General features: G+C 34.6%; 1 protein-coding gene across 14 annotated transcripts in view; it reads left to right on the forward strand.

Moving 5' to 3' along the window:
* Positions 1-485: 485 nt before the first annotated feature.
* DNM1L (dynamin 1-like) overlaps positions 486-23827 on the forward strand; it is a 35275-nt gene continuing 11933 nt past the window's right edge. For 2 of the 14 annotated variants that reach the window (XM_014539220.1, XM_014539229.1), the window contains exons 1-10: positions 486-569; positions 4686-4833; positions 8050-8088; positions 9621-9667; positions 10292-10363; positions 13574-13660; positions 17085-17247; positions 19399-19519; positions 20646-20777; positions 21908-22114. In XM_014539220.1, coding sequence (XP_014394706.1) covers positions 522-569; positions 4686-4833; positions 8050-8088; positions 9621-9667; positions 10292-10363; positions 13574-13660; positions 17085-17247; positions 19399-19519; positions 20646-20777; positions 21908-22114 — 1064 coding nt within the window. In that variant the 5' untranslated portion in view covers positions 486-521. Of the gene's footprint in view, positions 570-3062; positions 3212-3418; positions 3461-4685; positions 4834-8049; positions 8089-9620; positions 9668-10291; positions 10364-10863; positions 11119-13573; positions 13661-17084; positions 17248-19398; positions 19520-20645; positions 20778-21907; positions 22115-23827 lie in introns of those variants that run through there. The other 12 variants (XM_014539222.1, XM_014539225.1, XM_014539226.1 and 9 more) reach the window with 12 other exon arrangements.

Below are 23827 nucleotides of genomic sequence, written 5' to 3' on the forward strand. Positions count from 1 at the left end.
TTGTTGTTGTACAGGGTGTGGAATGCAAACACAAGTGTGCAGTAAACCAGATTCGAGACTGAGTGCCCGAGCAACAACATAACCCATGGCTGAAGGTGGAATCGTGCAGCCCCCCGAGGAATCGGGCTCCCCGCTCTCTGGTTTTGGGGTGCGTCACCTGAGAACTGCCACTGCCAGGTCACTGCAGCTTGGCAGCTCCTGCATTGAGCGTCTGCCCCCTGGTAGTCAGTGTGCGTCATAGCGACCGGTTGGATGGTAGGAAGGACACTTAGCATATTAGCCTTTTATATATATAGAATATTTAAAAAAATGTATTACTTGCCAATGTTTAAAAATTGCTTGTGTGGGTAATTGAGTTTGTAAACCCTGTGTTCATTTGTCAGGGCTACCATAAAAAAATACACAGACTGGGTAGCTTAAATAACAGAAATTTATTTTCTTACCGTTTTGAAGGCTAGAAGTTCAACATCAAGGTGTTGGCAGGTCCAGTTTCTTCTGAGGCCTCTCTCTTTTGCTTGCAAATGGCTGCCTTTTTGCTGTGTCCTGTGTGTGTCCAAATTTCCTCTTTGGTAAGGACACCTGTCAGATTGGATTAGGACCTATCATAATGGCCTTGTTTTAACCTAATCACCTCTTTAGAGGCCTTGTCTTAAAAAACATTTTGAGGTACACATTCTGAGGGGAGAGGGTTGATAGGACTTTAATATATGAATTCTGGAGTAATATAATTCAGTCCATAACAACCCATCATTAAAAAAATCTAGTATGTAGATACAGAAAAATGTACGACTGAAAATCAGTAGCCATAAAGGAGGAGATAATCAGAATAACAAAATGCAGTCAATGCAGAGTTCAGGAGAGAACTTTAAAAAGTATTCTTTGTGAGAGAAAGACCAGCACAGACACATCTAGTAAAATTATTAGACATTAAAGGAAAAATAAAAATCTTTCAGACATTTAGGCATAAGTCACACACATTTAGGCATTAGGGAAGGAAAATCAGATTATTATACCTTTATACAGTAACAGTTTATGAGAGAAAACATATTATTAGAGAATTTATGAGAGGACATAATTTAATATGGAATTCCATATTTAAGATACTCAAGAAACATGAACCCAAGATTTTACATATATCCATACTGATTTTTTTAAAAAATATATTTTATTGATTTTTTACAGAGAGGAAGGGAGAGGGATAGAGAGTTAGAAACATCGATGAGAGAGGAACATGGATCAGCTGCCTACTGCACACCCGCTACTGGCGATGTGCCCGCAACCAAGGTACATGCCCTTGACCGGAATCGAACCTGAGACCCTTCAGTCTGCAGGCTGACCCTCTATCCACTGAGCCAAACCGGTTAGGGCTCCAAACTGAATTTTAAGTGTAAAGGTCACAAACTGTTATTAGTATGGTAAAACTTTTGTTCCCATCATCCTTTCCTGAGGAACCTACTAGAGAACAAGGTTCAGGGAATCAAAATAACTAGAGAGACATTAACATAAGGACTGATTGTTAGAATTGCACATATAGTTAGACAACCAAGATGAAATGAGGGTTAAAAAAAAAAGTATGGTTTGTAAAGAGGTGGGAAGGAAAATGGAGAGATCATATTCAAAACATTTAAAAAACTATTTCAGTAATCATATTGGCAGTGGTAGTATTGGTATTATTTGGAGACTGTGTAATGTGAAATAAAAAGCAAATGAGTAATTGTGTTATTCTAATTCTGTCATAAACTGTGTCCTTGAGAATCACCATATCAGAATAGAAGACAGAGGATAGAGACGACTCAGATTGGGGGATGTGTGTATATAGGGTGGGTGGGGCAAGTGTTGGTACTCAGATAGAGAAATAAGCTAAACATTTAACTCCTGCAATTTTAAAAAAGGAGGATAAATAATATATCTACCCCAGAAGAAGGAGGAGGAGGAGGTAAAGCGGGGAGGAGGGGAGGAGAGGGAAGGGGGAGGAGGAAATTAACAGTATTAAAAATTTACAAAATAAAAAAACCCAATAAAATGCACCTAAGCCATAAAAAAATTACAAAGTGAAATCAATAAAATACAGATTTGACTAAATCAGTTTAATGGTCATTTGAAAAATTTGGTTGGAGAAAAAACAGACATAAAGACAAAATATTAGAAATAAGAAAAATGAATAATTTCTAACAACAATTTCTAAGCAGTTAAGCCCATAACTTTAAAAGTCCAGGAGAATTAGATGATTTTTATGTACAGGTTTATCAAACATAAAGAACAGGACATTTCCATGTTGTTTAAGTTATTTCAGAGTACAGAAAAAAAGTGATGGAAAGCACCATTTTACTTAATGAGAGGGATAAACCTGGGTACCAAAACGTAGCAATATTAGTTATGCTGCATAATCTTCAATATGGACCTCTATATCCTGTTTTCTTTCATGTGAGACTTTTCTGGACAACATGAACGGGCCCCTATGTCCTCTGGCTTCTGCTTGGATTTGGAAATGGAGAGCCCTGGCAAGAATTGTAGTCTGGCTCTCCCTCTTCAGAAAGTCCTATTCGTCCAAGGGGGCTGCCTTTGTTACTAGCCTGGGTTATTGTACTTTGTGATTCTCCTAAGCCTTATTGACAGCTTTGTAGATAGTCCACTTGTAAATATCCCTCCTTAAGTTAACCTAAGTGGGCCATCTGCTTTCTGTAGACCCTTTCTGATACAATAGGTAAGTTTAGGATCTTGCGTTTGTAGAAAGTATGAAATTAAAAGATGTACTACTTTTGGCTACTAAGAAAATATACAGTACAGAAAAACATTAATTGCAAAGTTAAGAAAAACAGAAAACATTAACTTTTAAATGTATAATACATAGGGTTTATGTAGTGTTTGATTTTCTACTGTTTACAGCGGTTCTCAACCTGTGGGTCGCGACCCCTCTGGGGGTCAAACAACCCTTTCACAGGGGTCGCTTAAGACCATTGGAAAACACATATATAATTACATATTGTTTTTGTGATTAATCACTATGCTTTAATTATGTTCAATTTGTAACAATGAAATTGGGGGTCACCACAACATGAGGAACTGTATTAAAGGGTCACAGCATTAGGAAGGTTGAGAACCACTGGTTTATTAGAACAGTAAGTTCTCAATGTCCTTTATAGGTTCTTCGATGTTAAGAAAATGACATAATGAAACCAACTTTACCATAGGCTAATTGATATAAACAAGAGTAAGTTCCTGTGTTATCTCATCAATGTTATAATGAAATGCTGTTTAACGAAATTACATTATTCAAGGACCTGATGTGTTGCATCTGTTGTTTTCTGAGTGTAATCATTAAATTGTGGTTATATAGAAGAATGCCCTTGTTCTTAAGAGATATGCTTCAATATTTAGGGATGAAGTGTCATGATATATGTAATTGTCAAAGGGGACAGCAAAAGAAAAATGTATGTGTTTGCAAATAAGAAGAGACAAAGTAAGTGTGTCAAAATGTTCATAATTAGTGCATCTTTGTTAAGGTATATGGTATTCACTGCTTTTTATCTTGCAACTTCTTTGTGGCTTTGAAATTTTCAAATAAGAAGTTAGGGGAATATTAAAAACAATAAAAAATGAAATACTTATATGGCTAAAGAGCTTTGTAAAACTAATAAAAAACAGATAAAATGCCAGCATTTGAACAAGCAAATCACTGAAGGAGAAATACAGAAAGCCCTTCACAAAATGATGCTTGACTTGAATAATGAAGTAATGCAAATTTAAATAAGCTGTCAATGTTCATCTATCAAAGTAGCAAAGATAATGCTCAGTGCTGATGGGGATGTAACAAATTTAATGGAAAATATAGCTAGGTGCCTGCCATCGTGTGTGCAGCCTGGCAATATCTGTGATTGCTCAAAATGATATTTAATCACAGCAATTTCATTAAATGAAGTAAATTTAATGAGGTAATAGGGGAAGTGAGTAAGGTTTTATGTACAAAGCATATACTTTGCAGCATGGTTAGTAGTAGCAAAAACCATTTAAATGTCCATCAGTTGGGGTTTGGTTTTATATAAGTAGAATATATTTAACTGTTAAACACAGTAGTTAATATATTGATACAAAATGATATCCCTGATTATTATATTAAAATATAAGTAGGTTAGATAAAAATACATATAGTACTACCCCATTTAAAGTAAAATATCTACATATTATGGACATAATTTTATACCAATATTTGGGAGACTGTCAGAAAGGTAGGAAAATTATGGGAGAGTGAGACTTTATTCTTTTTTTTTTTTTTAATATATTTTATTGATTTTTTACAGAGAGGAAGGGAGAGAGATAGAGAGTTAGAAACATCGATGAGAGAGAAACATCGATCAGCTGCCTCCTGCACACTTCCCACTGGAGATGTGCCCGCAACCAAGGTACATGCCCTTGACCGGAATCGAACCCGGGACCTCTCAGTCCGCAGGCCGACGCTCTATCCACTGAGCCAAACCGGTTACTTCGAGACTTTATTCTTTTTGTATTTTTATTTTAAAGAAATAAACATCATATAATAGAAAATGTAACAATTTTCATTTAAAAGTCTTTGCAATCATTTTTTCTTTAAAATAATTTTGTGTATGCTGCTGTGTTTATATAGTCTTATTGAGTTATAAAAAAATCTGTTAAGGAACTCATTTTGCTCTTGTGTATTCTGTTTTCAGAGCAGTGGAAAGAGCTCAGTGCTAGAGAGCCTAGTGGGGAGGGACCTGCTTCCCAGAGGCACTGGTATTGTCACCCGGAGACCTCTCATTCTGCAGCTAGTCCATGTTTCACCTGAAGATCAACGAAAAACATCAGGAGAAGAAAATGGTAAATTTTAGAATTGAAATAAGAAGAATTATTATTTTTGGTCAAATCTTAAAGCCATGAATTGATTAGACAGGTAGAAATTAGTGGCTGTAGCAGAATCAGAAGTCCTGTGAAGAGAAGTGGTATGCATCTTTTCTCATGAAAAAGAAGAGTAATTTTTGTTGTTTTGAGGAGGCTAGTAAACTTGTTTGGAATGGTACCTTTTTGTTATTCAGCTTAGTAAACTGTTGTTAATGCTGCTTAATGGAGGATTTAGTGAGAAACTCAGCAAACAGGAATCAGTTCTTTTAAAGAAAAAATTTTTGTCTTGAGTGTTTTAAACTTTTTTCCTAGTATTTAAAACAATGTTTTTGCTTTTATACTTTGATTTAGAATTTAAATAATTTAGATTCTAGTTTAAAGATTTTTATTTTAAATGACTTTGTTTTTCAGCATAGCAGTGTTATCTCACCTTCCGTTTTCTGATCTTACCAATGTGCCTGCTATGTTTGAATCTTTTGCCCTTCAATAAGATGATTATTTTTAGAAAGTTTTAATTTTTTAAATTATTTTTACTATCCTTCTCTTGCTAAGGTTTACCTATATAGCACATACTGTTTTGATTTTTAGATCACCCTCCCCCAAATAGTACATTTGGATTACTAAGACAAGAAAATATGCACTATCCTTTATCACACTTCTTTGATTAAACTGAATATTTAAGAAATGCTGTGTCCATCAGCAGATTTTAAATTACTTATTAAATATGTATCCTTATTAATCATTTATATTAGTGAACTTTGGAATGTTTGATGAGAATAATATATTTAACCTTCCTTTTTTAGTTCATTGTTTGGTTCAGATTGTTAAATTTTGAAAGTCTGTAAGTAGCTCTAATTATTAAATGACATTTGCAGCAGAACACCATGTTTGTTGTTCATCTGCAGACATCTGTTTTCAGGGCAGTTTCATTCTACTTTCTGTATCTGATCTAAGATGCTAGTATTGATGAAATTGAAGTTACTTTAATTTCTGTATTTGAGTTTTTTTTTCTTTACTTATTATAGGAGCATTGGTGGTGGTAGCTTGGCCCTCACTCCCCAGGGAAAAGAGTCCTGTCATGAACATTTACAATGACTGTAGGAAGTTAATCACTGAAGCAAGTTAATGAAATTGTAGATGTTAACAGTAATTTTTTTGGGATAGACTGCCCAAGGATATGTAGGAGCCTGTTAATTATATTATGTAGCTTCTTGGTATATTATTCATTACTTTGCATTTCTAGATATTTTTATTGAAATTCTGGACCTGAATTTAATCATTTTGCACTAATTTATGGTCTAGATTTAAATACAGTAGGTCCTCGGGTTACGTCAGAGATCTGTTCCTATGGCGCGATGTCGATTTTTGCCGTAAGTCGGAACCCACCTACGTCACTCACATGAGGCACATACACAGCAGTAATGAAGTGAAACAGTAAAAAAAATTTAAAAGAAAGATAACAATTCCTGACCTTTACTTGTGGTAAATAAAAAACATAAAGCACATATGTACATATGTTGAAATGACGGAACTTTTTTTTTTAATAAATAAATGGGAGATGGCAACGTAACCACGAAACGAGGTACGTCGAGTCTGACGTAACCTGAGGACTGCCTATAGAATAACACTTTAAAATTTTATTTTCACTAACTTGTTAAATCAAATTTGCCAAATACCTTAAACTAAAACTTTAATGTACTGTATGGCATTCATTAGATGTCTTTCTTTTAATTTTCTTCAGTTACCTAGAAAAAGGCAGATGATAAACCTGTCTCTCAGAAACCATTAGCTGATGTGGCAGTGTTTCTAGAAAAGGGTGTACATTTCAGCTATAGAAGTGTTAGTTTCTCACTCTTTGCTTGTATGTCCACTGTGTTATTGATGTCTTTTCTTGGTGGTTGGCCAGTAAATCTGCATATCTTTACCTGTATATACATATATTTTCCAAGCTTAGTGCTTATTTTTTTATATAAGAAGATAAAACCTCATTTAAAATGACAACTCAGCTACCCAGAACACAAAATAGATTTCATAAATTTTGAGTATTAAATTTCATGTGTCTTATTAATATTAGGATAGTTCTTTAGTTTCTCTTTAGAGCCTCCTTATCTTTGGGATAAACAATTTTATGTAGTCATAAACCATTCTAACTAACCCAGAGGATATTAGAAAGAATGACAAAGAGAAACATTTTGTTAGCCAGAGGACTATGAACCACTGACAGCCTGACAGAGAGGAGAAAGGGAGGAAAACATAATCCGAGCTTCAAAAGAGGAAAAAAGTATCTTACCATTTTGTACAGGGATTTATAGCCTCAGAGGGCTTTGTTACTTAACAAAGGCTGAAGTTATCAATAAGTTAAATTTAAGAGGAGTAATATAATCCATTTTAGATAGAGGTCAGCAAAGCTGGCTTAAATAAAATGTTAATGTTTGATATGTATAATTATCAGGAAAATTTACTTAACATGAAATCCTTCATTCTGACAATTACAAAAGATAACTGAGGTGTCAGTATATAGATTTATAGTATTTTTCAGCTTGTCCTCCACTTCTGCCAGTGTAAAAGAATTTTCTGATAAAATCTTAATAAAAGTAAAATTAAACTGTAAGAAAAAAATCATGCTTTCCAGAGATTTCCTTTTAGACAAAGTCCAAAAGTAACATGCTAATTGAAGACCAAAATTGTTTTTGTGGTATTCTGTTAAATTCAATATACATTTCAAAGAACAATCCCTTATAAAGCTCAATCTTAATGAATATATACTTGTACATATTTACTTGCTCTTAAGGTTTTGAAAGATGTGTTTGGTATGTTTTAAAGATTCTTTTTGGCCAGGCAGTTTATTTTTTTCTATAGTCAGTTATCAAATATTTAAGGCAAATTTTTGAACAGTAAGTTAATTTTAATCTGTTTGTGTTAGAATTAGAAACCAGAAGTGACATAATTAGTTGTAATGGAAAATAAAAATAAATTATGGCACACAACATGTTCATTTATATCACTTAAAATATTATATACATCCCTCTAACTAGAATTAATTATACTGAAAATTATATAGTTGTAAATTTTGAATAACTGAATGCTACGAGAATTTGAAATATATTCAGGTTTCTGCACATTTTTTAAAAAGGTTTAAAATATTAGGGATAAGCACTAAACTTACCATTCTGTGCTGTTTCTCTTTAACTACAGACCCTGCTACATGGAAAAACTCAAGACACCTTTCTAAAGGTTTCCTTTATCCATTTGTTCTTGGCCCTTCTTTTTCTATTATGCCTGCATGTGTGCTTCTGTACTCTTACAGGCTGTGTGCATTTTTTTTCTTCTGTTTTTATTTGCTTATCCACATTGATTGTTGCAGGTTTTAATGGTTCTTGTTACCTTTTGGCATTTCATCAGAATGAAGGCTTTTTTTTTTTGATGGTGAATGCACTGCATTTTTAATTTAAAAAACATGCTTGTGAAGCCAGGCCTTTATAATATAAGGTAAATCCAAAACACCCATTTGGTATGTAGTACCTGCCTCTGTGAGTTCTGTTCACCTAGATTACTCCAGTCCTCCAATGAGACTTCTTGGAAGAAGGTACTAAGCTTCAAGTAGGTGAGCATTTTACTTATAAAAAGGATCCAGTTTTATTTACCTTTATTTCACCAAAGAATTGATCCACTTTTCCCTCAATAAATATTTATTTAAAGATCTTACAGTAATTTTTATTTTGATTTCAGATGGCTGATATGCATTATTCATAAACTCAGTCATTAACATTTAAAACTCTGAATTTGGCAAAGCAGAATAGTTTACCTTTTTACAATTAAACATTTCTAGCTTCTCTGGGAAACATAAAGCAAAACTTGCTTTCTAAGTTTTAGACCACTCAAACAGTACCTACAGTGAATATATTTTCCTTTTTTTTTTTTTTAAGCAAGTGTAGGAGAAACAGACTTATTGGAAACTAATGGAGTGGAGTAACTCCAGACAATGCATATGCTGGGGTGCCCCCTTTCCCCTCTATTTTATTTCTTTCCTACTGTCAAGCCTCGAAATGTAATCTTTTTTTTTAGTTTTGTTTTATTGCTTAAAGTATTACAAAGAGTATTACATATGTCTCCTTCCTCCCACCCCCCCTTCGAAATGTAATCTTGGCTCTGAAAGGAAAAATTCACATTGAAAGTGCATATAAATTACACAATAGCTTCATACTCCTGAGAGAATTCTTTACAGGAAGAACAAATTTTGACCTTATAGGTAACTAATAGGAAGCCAAGTTAAAAAAAAAACAACCAAAAAACCGAGTTGAAAAGTTAGCTGTTTCATTCACATATTGAAAGTTATGTGTGTAAATCTATTATATATGCTTTTTTGCATTACTCAGTAAGATTCTTAATTTTTTTTCTTTTAAGCCATTAGCTTAAGTGAGTACTTTGATCAGGTAACTTTTATGTGTAAGATATTTAAAAATAAAGAATGTACTTTTTACTATAACATAAAATATGAAGAAAAGTGAACAGTTTTTTTCATAAAATATAGATTTCAAATGGTGGGATGACCTGAGAAACTCTATCTGAAATTAGTCGTGTTTTTGAAATACATGATACCATTTTTAAAATGTGAAAGGATAATTTAGCAAATCCTAAAATACTCATGAAACTGTAGTTAGTGGCAAAATAGGAACCAGTAATATTGTGTTGCGTTTTTGGATTCCTAAATAAAGATAAAAAGTAATTGCCATAGTTTCCAATAAATGGAGCTTTTCTTTTTCCAGGAGTTGAAGCAGAGGAGTGGGGTAAATTTCTTCACACCAAAAATAAGGTAATGACAAAAGAATATCATGAAGAAATAACATACTGCAAAAAATTTTTGTACAAGTAATTGATAATTTATTTTTTTATCATTGGCATTGTGGCATGTTACGTTGAAGTAGCTGTTGCTTGTAAAATAAAGTTTATCTTAGTAACATTTCGAATCAGTAGTTTATTTGAAAAACACTAGTTGAACCCTATTCTCTCTAATTTAGAGATGCTTTAAAAATTTTTTTTAAAATTATAGTTGATGTACAAAATTTTATTAGTTTCAGGCATGCAACGTAGTAATTAGACATCTGTATACCTTATGAAGGGATCACCGCAATCAGTCTAGTACCCATCTGGCACATACATAGCTATTACAATATTATTGACTATCTTCCCTATGCTGTACTTTATATCCCTGCAACTATTTTTATATGGAGATTCTTAACTGTTGTGGAATCAGGCAGCCTTGAAAATCTCATACAAACTATGATTCTTGACTCAGAAAAATATATGTATATATTAGAATTTATTTACTAATTCTCTAAAACAGATCTATGAACATCTTGAAATTTATCAACCCCCCCACTTAAGAACTTTTAATCTTATTTTGCAAGTCATGCTTTTTTGTTTCTATAATTTTTAGCTTTACACAGATTTTGATGAAATTCGACAAGAAATTGAGAATGAAACAGAGAGAATTTCAGGAAATAATAAGGTAGGTATCTTTTAGAGCTAGAAAGTATAAACATTAGTAAATCTATCATTCAGAATATTTTATATATAATGTGTGGTGAGCATTGTAAACTCATAATTCTGGTCTTTGATACTAATGGAGTATTTTCATAAATATATTAAAACTACTTAAAATCCCTTTTGTTTCTTAGAGCTTTTATATAAATCAGATACTTCATTTAGATGTTTATTCTTGACTTTGTGATGTACATACCACTTTATTGTATAATTTTTCATTTTAATACTGCTACAATAAGTTATCTTTTTCTGATGGTTTGATTGTACTCTAACTCAAGAAGCATTGTATAATTTATGAGATATATTTATTTAAATTTTTCCCTTATTGATTTTTAGGGAGACAGATAGAGAGATAGAAACATCATCTATTGGCTCCCTCTTACACATCCCCTTTTGGGGATTGAGCCTGCATCCTGGGCATGTGCCCTGACCAGGAATCAAACCAGTGACCTCTTTGTGCCTGGGTTGATGCTCAATGTCTGAGCCACATTGGTTGGGCAAGATACATATATTTTAAAGACCTCTTTTTCTTATTCCTGAGTAAGGTTGGATTTGCTTAATGCAAAGAGAGATAAATTAAATATTTTTATTTCAGTGAATATGAAAAGTACAGTTGACCCTTGAACAATGGTGGGATTAGTGGAAAGTCCCGGCACTCTGCATATTCGGATTCCCAACCATGGAGTTGACCCTTGAAAAACATGGGTTTTAACTGTACAGGTCAGTTGAAAAAAATCCACATGTAAGTGGAACCAGTTCAAACCCGTGTTGTTCCAGAGTCAATTGTAATGTTAGCAACTGAATATTTTCTGATTTTCTGAGATTGTGAGAGTTTAAGATAAATAAGGTGTCTAAGATATCATTAATCTTGACACTAGACCAGCCGTGGGCAAACTACGGCCCACGGGCCGAATCCGGCCCGTTTGAAATGAATAAAACTAAAAAAAAAAAAGACCGTACCCTTTTATGTAATGATGTTTACTTTGAATTTATATTAGTTCACACAAACGCTCCATCCATGCTTTTGTTCCGGCCCTCCGGTCCAGTTTAAGAACCCAATGTGGCCCTCGAGTCAAAAAGTTTGCCCACCCCTGCACTAGACACAAACTGCCTCTTTAAATGCTTCTGTTTCTCTCTCCTTTTTTCCTATTACCTTTCTCTCTTTTCCCTTCCTTTTTATTTTTACCTCCATTCTTATAAATACCCAGAGGCACATTTAATCCTATAAGTGGGCTCAAGCCTAGTACTAATATGCAACAAATATTTATTGAGCCCTTTTACTTGCCAGATACTGTGCTGGAGAGGTTATTTCCTGACAGAAAGACATTTTTGGAGTCACGTTAATTTTTCATGCCTGTGCAGGCTATTTGTGTTTTTGTGATTGACTCAGCTTTGTTCCTTATTGAACTCTAGGCTGGTAATCTTTGAGTTACTGCTACTGCTGCCATATGTCCCTGAATTTCTAATAATTGTATAGAAGGCAGAAGACGTAGCGGGAAACTAGATTAGCTTGTCCTTAGTCCTTTAATTATATCGGGGATAATTTTGACTTTTGGGATATTGATCATAATACCAGTCTGAATTATCTTTCCTGAGATTCCCATGGATTTATTGAACCCGGGAATTGGTGGTAATTTTACATAGTACTAGAATTTAGAGTGGATGTGATTGGTGATTCAAAAAGGAAAGTTTTTAGTTGTACTAAACTGTATGCCCTGAGGGATCTAGTCCATATACATACAAGATGTATAATTTATGGTGGGGACATGATGGATTTACCTAGCAGGTTTTCTCATCTAGCGTCCAAAAGATGAGAAGTCCCCTACCTTCAAATCTATGGAAAATCTTTCCTAAATCATATTTATAATAAAGTAAATGATACTTTGATTTAAATAAGTAGTTTTATATGTGAAAATATCTAAATGGTTTATATGTCCAACATAATGCCTTGAAGGATTTAAAGTATCTGTGAGATTGGAGTTGCAAAAGCTTTTAGAAAAAGCTTTGTATTGGACATGATACCTACCACACAAAGAAGTATGCAAACAAGGTAGGTATGCCGAATATCAACATGTAATGACTTTGGGACAGTGGAGTATTTAAAAACAGAAAAGTAGCCCAGCCAGTGTGGGTCAGTGGTTGAGTGTCAACCCATGAAACCAAGAAGTCACCAGTCAGTTCCTGGTCAGGGCACATGCCCAGGTTTTGGTCTCAATCCCCAGTAGGGGGCATGCAGGAGGCAGCCCATTGATGATGTTTCTCATCAGTATTTCTATATATCCCTCTCCCTTCCTTTCCCTCTAAAATACCAGTAAAAACACATTTAAAAATTAAAAATAGCAAAGTAGTTCAGAGTAATCTAATATAGTAAATGTAATTGTACAGAGAATTCAGAGTAAAGGATGTTCCAAAAAAGTTCTCTGGGAAATTGGAATTTTCAGTGGGAAGGAAGATATAAGGTGGATAAATAGATGAGAGCACATTTTAAAGGATAAAGAAGGGTGTGTAAAAAGACAAGTTATGAACATTTTATAAGTGTCTTTTTACATATAGCTAACTCAACGCTAAAACTTGTAAAGGGCCAGTGGTGAAGAGTCTGTGTAATAATCATACTAAAGGGAAGAGAAAATATGGCTGTCTCACACTATCCAGATTTTTAGTATTTGAATTCAGGGATCTGGAGATCCAGAAAAATTTTCTGAGGGTTCTCTTCCAATATACACTCTTGTCACTTGATATTCAAAGATTAGGAACCAAATTGATTTGGATAACTTGTTACCTAACAACTCACTTTCTGAGCTCAAGAACCTCATAAATTTGGATAGTGATATGTTATTCTTTTGTTCAGCACCAAGTCTATTGAACATATTTAAGAAATGGTATCTGCCTAGAATCAAGAGAAAAGAATGTAAATACAGGGATGTAAATTGTGGGCATTATTGGTATAGGATTTGAGATAGGATTGTAATATACTTTATGCCTGGCTGGCTCCCTTATTACTTTCCAATGTATTTCATCAGGTTTTGATTGTTGAAATGTTTTAGGGATCATGGTTTAATTCATATTTAAAAGCATCTAATGTCTCTCTGCATGAAATGAGGTTTACTTGAACATTTTATATTTCATTGAAATTTCAATGTGATTTTAATATGAGATTTTAAAACTTATTTTTTAGGGAGTAAGCCCTGAACCAATTCATCTTAAGATTTTTTCACCCAACGTTGTCAATCTGACACTTGTGGATTTGCCAGGAATGACCAAGGTAAAGAATAGTTGTTACTCATTGTGGACTTGGTCATGTTTGTTTTCACTTGAACAAATTGAAATTTTCCTTAACCCCATATGAGAATAACAAGCTTTTTTTTTTTTTTTTAATCAACTTGATCTATTTGCAGCATTTGATATAGTTGAGCCCTTCCTTCTCCTTAGAACACTCTTCACTTGGCTTCCAGGATACCACAGTCTACAGCCTTACTTCACTGGTCACTCCTTAAAGTCTCTTTTGCTGGTTTCTTATCTCCCCAATGTCTAAATAGTTAGTATCCCAGAGCTCAGTTTTTGGACCTCTTGTCAAGGGAGTACACTTAGCCCCTTGATGATTTCATCCAATATTATAGCTTTAAATACATTAATACCTGTAAGCTGACAGTAGTCAAGTATATCCAGACCTGTATATCCATCTCCAGAATTATATATTTAACTCTCTACTTGACATATACACTTTAAAGTCTAATAGGTTTTTTAATCTTGATGTGTTTAATACCAAATTCCTGACCCATTCCTCAGTCTGACTTGATCCCTTTGTTATCTTCCTCATTTCAATGAATGGCAACTCTTTTTTAACAGTTGCTTAGCCAAAAAGTTTGTAGTAATCCTTAACACTCATCCCGCACTGTACTTCCTGTCAGCAAATCATTTTGGCTCTCCTTACTTTTAAAATATATCCAGAACTCTGTTACGATGTGTTACACATTCAGAGCTACCATCCTGATCTAGTCACTATCATCTCAGCTAGATTACTGAGATAGCCTCCTGGTAGGTCTTCCTCAATCTATTCTTAACTAAGCAGCCAGAGTGATGCTCCTAAAGTGAAAGTTCTATTGTGTCATTCCTTGGCTCAAAATCTCTCCAGTGGCTTCCAATTTCACTCAGAGTAAAGCCTAAGTTCTTAGAGATCTAAAGTATCTGTTTGATCTGTCCCTGTTACTCTACTCCTGACTCCTGCTCCAATCTTCTACTCTTTATTGTTCACACGGCTGGAATGTTCTTCCCTAGATACCTGTATGTACCTCTCTTATCTCCTTCAGTTTCTGCTCTTTCTCTCAAATGTCATTATCTGAGTGAGGTCTTCCCTGATTACTCTATTTAAAAACACAATCCAGTTTAGGTAAAAGTATAACCTTATTTAATCATTCTGTAGCTTCTGTTCTGCTTTATTTCTTCCATAGCCCTACCACTACCTAAATGTTATATTTGTTTTTTATTATCTGCTTTTCACCAGTAAAATATAAGCTTTTTTTTTATTAAATCTTTATTGTTCAGATTACATTTGTTCCTCTTTTTTTTTTTCCCCCCATAACTCCCCTCCTCCCAGTTCCCACCCCACCCTCCGCCCTCACTCCCCACCCACTGTCCTCATCCATAGGTGCACGATTTTTGTCCAGTCTCTTCCCGCATCTCCCATTTCCCTTTCCCCCCCAAGAATAGTCAGTCCATTCCCTTTCTATGTCCCTGATTCATTATAATCACCAGTTCATTCTGTACATCAGATTATTTATTCACTTGATTCTTAGATTCACTTGTTGATAGATGCATGTTTGTTGTTCACAATTTGTATCTTTACCTTTTTCTTCTTCCTCCTCTTAAAGGATACCTTTCAGCATTTCATATAATACTGGTTTGGTGGTGATGAACTCCTTTAGCTTTTCCTTATCTGTGAAGCTCTTTATCTGACCTTCAATTCTGAATGATAGCTTTGCTGGATAAAGTAATCTTGGTTGTAGGTTCTTGCTATTCATCACTTTGAATATTTCTTGCCACTCCCTTCTGGCCTGCAAAGTTTCTGTTGAGAAATCAGCTGACAGTCGTATGGGTATTCCCTTGTAGGTAATTGAGTCTCTTTCTCTTGCTGCTTTTAAGATTCTCTCTTTGTCTTTTGCTCTTGGCATTTTAATTATGATATGTCTTGGTGTGGTCCTCTTTGGATTCCTTTTGTTTGGGGTTCTCTGCGCTTCCTGGACTTGTAAGTCAATTTCTTTCACCAGGTAGGGGAAGTTTTCTGTCATTATTTCTTCAAATAGGTTTTCAATACCTTGCTGCTGTCCCAGAGGCTCCTTACACTATCTTCGTATTTTCGGATTCTTTTTTCATTTTGCTTTTCCGGTTGGGTGTTTTTTGCTTCTTCGCATTTCAAATCTTTGGCTTGATTCTTGCGCTCCTCTGGTCTGCTATTGGGTGTAATATTCTTTATTTCCGACCGTGTATGCTTAATTTCTAGTTGTTTCTTTATCATAGCATCGAGGGTCTCATTAGTTTTCGTGAGGCTCTCCAGAAGTTTATTGCAAGCCCTCAAAATTGCGTTTTTTAGCTCTATATCCTCCATTTCTGTCATGTTTTTTTGTCTCCGCATTTTTTATGCTTTCTTGGTGCACCCCCTAGTGGTCTTTGTGCGCAGTCTTGTTCTAGTTGAGCCTTGATTGTTGTAGTTAATACTAGAGGGATTTGACCACCAGGCCGACTGGCTGTGAGAATCAGCTGTGTCTGCTGCAGTGGGAAAACTTCTGTCCTCTGGGGGGGCGCTAATCTAGCCTTTGCCTGCGGCGATCCGGCAAATGGCTCTGCGCAGGGCTTGGGCGGGGCGGGCTCAACAGGGCGGGCGGAGGGAGCCGTTATGGTGCCCTCAGTCCTGTTCCCAGAGGCTCTGCTTCTCAGAACCCCCGGAACCGCTGCAAACCTCGGAGGGAAAGCTGCCTTCCAACTGATGCCAGACACTCCCGCTTCTCCCGTTTGGGTCCGAGTCCCCAGCGATTCGCCCGTATCTGGAGCTCAGAGTCTGAGACTCCCCCCTGACCGAAAACGACAACCGCGCTCTCAGCCACCAGCCCGCTTTGCGCGCGCACCTCCGCACCTGAGTTTTTTCCACACTGCGCCTCCTCTGAGCCTCGGTGTGCTGTTATTTTTCCTTCTAGTTGAAGAGTCTCTCCTCAGCCAGCCTTCCTGTGGTTCTGGGTGATGTCCGTTCCGTCTTTTAGTTGTATTTTTGAAGTGGTTGTTTGCGGCAGCAGTCTCCGGTGTTTACCTATGCCGCCATCTTGCTCGGTCTCAAATATAAGCTCTTTGAAGGCAGGAATTTTCGTCTTTTTTTTTATTCACGACCGTGACATAACCTGGTATGTTGAACAGTGTTTGAAATACAGTAGGCTGCCAATAAGTACTTGCTAATTGAATGAATGTATTTGTCACTAGGTAATTAACACTGACCAATCTTTAACATGGTAAACTTGATATTTGCAAGTTTCATTTTGAGACTTTCACATATTACCAAATTCATATATACCACTAGTATATGATTTCTTTTTAACTATCTGTAAATGGAGTAATTCCTATAATCTCTGGATTAAATAAATGGGGGGAAAAGCTGAGTCAATTTTTATTACTAGCTTTTTGCTCATCTCTGTTTGGTTCAGGTGCCTGTAGGTGATCAACCTAAAGATATTGAGCTTCAAATTAGAGAGCTCATTCTTCGATTCATCAGTAATCCAAATTCCATTATCCTCGCTGTCACTGCTGCTAATACAGATATGGCAACATCAGAGGCACTTAAAATTTCAAGAGAGGTAGATCCAGATGGTAAGGACAGATGTTAATATTTATTGAAATGCTCGGTTAACAGTGGTAAATCTATTTACTTTCAAGAAAGAAGTTTTTATTTTTAAAAGGAATAACTCTAGCTGCTAGTACAGAATTTTAAAAAATGCTTTCCTATTTTGCTTATAGTTTCAGTTAGAAATTCTTATGGAAAATATGTTTTACTGGATAAATTGCTTTATAAGCTAGGCAAAAATACTTCACCATAATGTCCATATTTATAAATAGTTACCTAATGACTTAAAAATAATAACTTGGCTTTGCAAAAAGAGTTTCTTGTTTTGTGTAAATAAAATGACTTGGGTTTTTGAATAGCTGACTTGTAAGAATAATTAACTCTCATAGTAGGTAATTGTTGTAGATTATTATATTTTAGTAAATAATTATGATATCTACATTCTTCAGTGGTACAAAACATTTAGATGTGCTCAAGGAAGAGGGGATTCTTAAAAATAAAGGTAAAATTCTTTTATGAAGCATTCATATCCCCAAGGCTTAGCTCATACTGGGGGTCAGTGTATGATACTTCACTATGCTTTAGTGTGCATTGCTTAGTATATATAAAATGCTAACTTGTAAGAATATAGTTACTATTGCTGCTAATAAATACTGCATATGGTTTGCTTCATGCAAGAGACTTTTTTTTTTACTTGAGTATTTGGAGGATCAGTGGGCTCTGCCATGTTTCTTTTTTCCAGCTCTGAAGAATTTCAAATAAAAATTGGATAAGAAATGTTAGTGCTAAGACTACCAATTAAAATTCCCATAAACAGGGTTATTAAATTTTTTTCATTATTTCAGGTTTTTAAGGAACTTTTTTACTATATGAGTAATATTCAGTTTAGATTAAAAGATAAAACTATACCAAGAGATTTAAGTTTTATTTATAGTAAACTGTTAAGCATTTTATATGCATTCTAATTTAAACATAACTTGAGCCATAAATATAAAAGATGAAATCTGGCCCTAACCGGTTTGGCTCAGTGGATAGAGTGTCGGCCTGCGGACGGAAGGGTCCCAGGTTCAATTCTGGTCAAGGGCATGTACCTTGGTTGCAGGCACATCCCCAGTCAGGGGTGTGCAGGAGGCAGCTGATTGATGTTTCTAACTATCCCTCTCCCTTCCTCTCTGTAAAAAATCAATAAAATATATTTTTAAAAAAATGAAATCTGCAGTTCCACTCCTAGGTAATTACCCATGTTAAATGAAAACTCATGTTCATATAAAAAACCTGTTTGCAAATATTTATAGTAGCTTTGTAATTTTCTAAAACTGGAAACAACTCAGATGTTTCTCAAATGAGGAATGAATAACCAAACCATAGTATATTATATCCATATAGTACATTCACCAAGAAAAGGTGATGAACAATTGATATATGCAACAATATGGATGATTCTCAGATGCATCATGTCAAGTGAAAGAAGCCAGATTCAAAAGGTGTTATGTATATGATTCCATTTACATGACATTCTGGAAAAGGCAAACTAGGATGAAAAATGGGTTTGATTGGGTAGTACAAGAAAAATTTGGGGGTATTGGAACTGTTTGTCTCTTGAGGTGGCAGTGATGTAACTCTTTGCATTTGTCAAAACTCAGAGAGCTGGCCCTAACCGGTTTGACTCAGTGGATAGGCCTGTGGACCGAAGGGTCCTGGGTTCTATTCCAGTCAAGGGCACCAACCTTGGTTGGGTTGCAGGTTCCTCCCCGGCCTGGGCCCTGGTCAGGGTGTGTGCAGGAGGCAACCAATCGATGTTTTTCTCTCACACTGATTTTTGCATCTCTTTCACTCTCTCTAAAAATCAAGAAAAATATCCTTGGGTGAGGATTAAACAAAACAAAAACTCATAGAACTGTACACCAGCATTGTGTGAATTTTAAACAAATTTTAAAATGCTTATTAAAAAGTTAAACCTAAGAGCTAAAATTTTTTTATGTGAAATTAAAAAAATTAGACATGATGATTAAAATTAGATTTTAAAAGCATTGGTAAGCAAAGATTAGAAAAGCATCATCAAAATGATGACAAGAGGTAATGTTCAGTGGGATTATAGATGGTGATTTTCTTGATTAATTCTTAAAAGCTTTGTTTAATAGGACTTTTTCTTTTCTTTTCTTTTTTGCATTTACCAGGTCGCAGAACTCTAGCTGTAATCACTAAACTTGATCTCATGGATGCGGGTACTGATGCCATGGATGTATTAATGGGAAGGGTTATACCAGTCAAACTTGGAATAATTGGAGTAGTGAACAGGTTAGCAATCAAGCATGGGATAAGAATGGCAGCATTCTCATTTCAGAGCAAATCTGAATTTTAAAAATCAGTTTGACATGTGACAGTGTCCCTGTTTTTCCTTTTTTACTATAATCTTGTTTTTGCTAAAGAATTCATTGCTTTACAGGGAGAAAAGAGATTCATGAAAGCCTCCTGCAGACAAAAGGTTTCAAAGTAAGCAGTGCCACAAAACGGAAGGAAATTTAATAGCTAGGCTTGAAATATTCCAGCCTGTTATGTATGAAGAGAGCACTGGATAAGAGGGGAAAAAGTATTATATAATGTGTGCCCGATCTAGAAGGAATTTTTAAGGTGGTAGGATTATACGTTGGATGTCTATTTTATAATCAGAAAACTCAATACCAAAGCCACATGGCTGGTGAAAGCAGAGCCAGATTCAAGTGAAGATCCCTCTTAGACCAAAGCCTTTATAAAATCAGAAGCACTGAAATTACCATATTGTCCACAGAGTAGATATAACATGGGTTTAAATGACACCTAACATCTTCAGGTTTCAGACCTTTTAAAATTAAAATGTTTTCAGTAAGTGATATCTAAGGTCCATTACAGTCTGCTTCTATTCATATGTCCTAACTCACCCCTACTCCAACTTTCTTTTTTAATTCTCAACAGTTTCTCTTTTCAGGCAAGCAGGTGGTATCACACTGTTGTATTTGTAGGTGACTGCTGTTCAAGTTAACTTAATTATTTTTTCATAGAAATTAGTTGTCTGTCCATGGGCAAAATATACAGTTACACACATTTTTTTTCACCTTTCTATCCCTTTTACTTAAGAGTACTGCTTTTGACTGTAGTTACAGGTAATGAAGAGGCCTAAACTATTTAGGCTTTACTTATAAGTCACATGGTTTGAATCTTGGCTGAACTATTTATTTAATATGTGACCTTTGGTAAGTTGTTAATCTTCCTGAGCTTCAGTTCCTTTGTGGATAATACCACATGGAATTACTGTGAGAATTAAACAATCCATGTCAGGCATTATGAGCAATGCCTGGTGCTGCTATAGCATCACCTTCATCATCCAAGGTACATAGAGGACCACAATTGACTTCAGCTAAACAGTTTTTTTATTTTTTAACCTTAGGAGTCAACTAGATATTAACAATAAGAAGAGTGTAACCGATTCAATCCGTGATGAATATGCCTTCCTTCAAAAGAAATATCCATCTCTGGCTAACAGGAATGGAACAAAGTATCTTGCTAGGACCTTAAACAGGTAATGTTTTTTACCTCTTGGAAAATGAGATGTTTTTCGTTTGCCAATAGGTGTTTGAGACCTTTCATTTTCAGTTTCTTATATTTTCATAATGTTCTTGCATGTACAACTTCACTTTTTGTTTCTTGTACAATAGGTTCTTGTAATGTAGGTGTCTATTTTTATTGGGGTGGTTGGCATTAAATCATGTAGTCTAGGAATGCTACATTATGAAATTCTTGACAGTCAGTTTACTTTTGGTGATAGAACTAGATAGCTGATGACTTCAATTCCACTTTTGATTTCAAGAATTGAAATGTATAATTTTCACATAATCTATTCTTCAGCATATCTTTTAGTTCTATTCATAAAAATAATTTAAGCTATCTTAAATTCTGAATACCCACAGATAGATGGTAGAGGGATTGGAATACCTTTCTAGATAGTTTATAAATGACTGAAGTCAAAGCTGTTTTGTTTTACTTTTGTTTTATTCCCTAAACAAATTAAAGGCTGATGGACTTGGATCTTAATAAGATTTTCACTGTGCTGAGCACCCATTGTAAAAGATAAGTCAGGAACCAAAATTTTTTAGGTAAAATTGGATTGAGTAGCTTACTTTTTTTGAGGTAATTGTAATAATTTAATTTTCTTCAATTTATATTTGGTTCTCTAGCAATAGCTACAATTTGATGGGTTCAAGGCAAATTGAAAAAGCAATGACCAAGACCGCTTCCTTCATGTCATTTTTTTTAGACTTGAGTATTTACTTCTAGTCTAAGATTGCATCATTTCCTGACAAGACAAATTGACAGGTTTCCCCATTATTTGCATTTAAAAATATTTTTTAATTCTGAAAATCCTCACTTGAGGGGATGTTTATTGTTTGAGAGAGAGAGAGAGAGAGAGAGAGATAAAAACATTGATGTGAGAGGGAAATATCGATTGGTTGCCTCTCTTATGTGCCCCAATCTGGGATTAAACCCGCAACCTGGCTATGTGTCCTGACTGGGAATCAAACCTGTTACCTTTTGGTGTACGGGGAGCCATCCAGCCAGGGCTCCATTATTTGCATTTTTAAAATTTGACCTGCTTGAGTCTTCAAAATACACAATTTTGCTTTAACATCCTTCCTTTTTAACCTTTGTTAGGTTACTAATGCATCACATCAGAGATTGCTTACCCGAGTTGAAGACAAGAATAAATGTTTTAGCTGCTCAATATCAGTCTCTTCTAAATAGCTATGGTGAACCTGTAGATGATAAAAGTGCTACTTTACTCCAGCTTATTACCAAATTTGCCACAGAATATTGTAATACTATTGAAGGAACTGCAAAATATATTGAAACTTCAGAACTGTAAGTAAGACATTTCTCTATCAATTTGGCTGTTGGATTGATAGGTTACTTTATCTTCTGTCACAGTAACAAAAGATACAATGAGATTATTTGACTATGATTTATTACCTGTAAAACAGGAATATAATTTTGTAGAAATGATAGGATTTATCTGATGTGTGTATTAAAATTCTTTATAAATTATGTAAATAAAGCACAGGAAAAATTTCATTTTTTTCCCAAGACACACTTAAGAATACTTCATAATTTACCTTTTAAAATACTTGTTTCTTTAATATGCACTGTATAACTGTTCATGAAAAAATACGAAAATGTAGATATGAAAAAAGAATAAAGCATAAGACAAAATTACTCTTAATCCCATCATCCAGAAATAATTCCTGCTAATTTTGGCATTAACCTAGACATTTCTCTATGCATCTGTAAAACATAAATATGCTTGTATTATATATACATCTTTAAAAATCAGATGCTATACACGCTATTTTGGAATTTCTTTAAATCAACATGTCAATATTATACATTTGTATGATCAATCTTATGATTTATACAGAATTTTATTTTTTAAATATACTACCTATCATTTGTTGAACCAGTCCATATGATTGATAAGTTTGTTTTCAGTTATATACAAATATAAACAATGTTGTGACTTACTGTCTTTGGGGCAAGTATTCAAGTATACCCTTAGGATAAATTCCTAGAAGTGCATCAAAGGGTATGACATCCTCAGAGTCTCTCATTATTGCCATACTATTAATCGATTTATTGTTTTACTATTAGTATATAAGAATCTCTATTTCTATAAACTCTTAAAAAAAACTTTTGTTTTGAAATAATTATAGACTTCTGGGAAGTTGTAAGTGAATATATAGGGAGGTCCTGCTCATTCTTCACCCTATCTCCCCCAATGTTGCCATCTTGAATAACTGTAGTATAATAACAAAATGAGAAAATGGACTTTGGTACAAACCATAGATCATATTGAAATTCACCAATTATACATCTACTCGTGTGTGTATGTGTGCTTCTATGTAATTTTGTGTGATGCCAATGGCCTTATTTTGTGATTTAATTCAATAAAGAGAGTATTTAACAAACTAATTATTGAATAGTATACGTATGGCATATGGAGGGAAATAAAGATTACTAAAATGAGCCTTTTAAAGAGTTTAGTGAGTAAGGCATGTCAAGGTAACATGAGACTTGATTAGATGACAAATAGGAGTCTAATCAATTATTTTTATTTATGTACTTCTTACTAAATATAATACATACCCAGAAAAGTACATGTGATATACATGGAGTTTTGTAAGTAGTTAATAAAGCAAATACCTGTGTAATCACCTAATTAAGCCCTTAGAACACTGAGGAGACCATTTACATTTCTTTCAGGGATTGAGAGAGCTCCCTCCTTAAGAATGCATTTAGGTTGGGCTCTGAATAGAATTTGGGAAGGTAGTAGGTAGAATGGTGCTTTAGGCTTTGTAACAGCTAAGAATAATCCAGGATATATTTGGAGAATGGCATGTACAGTGATGGGACATAACAGGAGTAAGACATGAAAGGTACCTAAGAATAATATTGTGGAAAGTTGAGTATCTTCAGAATTTTTAGTCAGAGGGCTGTTTCATAAGGATAATTCTGGTCATTATGAATATTATTTGGAGAGGGAAAGGTTGGAGTCAGAAAGACCAATTACTGATCATTTTA

This window comes from Myotis brandtii, unplaced genomic scaffold, assembly GCF_000412655.1.
Source record: "Myotis brandtii unplaced genomic scaffold, ASM41265v1 scaffold209, whole genome shotgun sequence".
Classification (NCBI taxonomy): domain Eukaryota; kingdom Metazoa; phylum Chordata; class Mammalia; order Chiroptera; family Vespertilionidae; genus Myotis; species Myotis brandtii.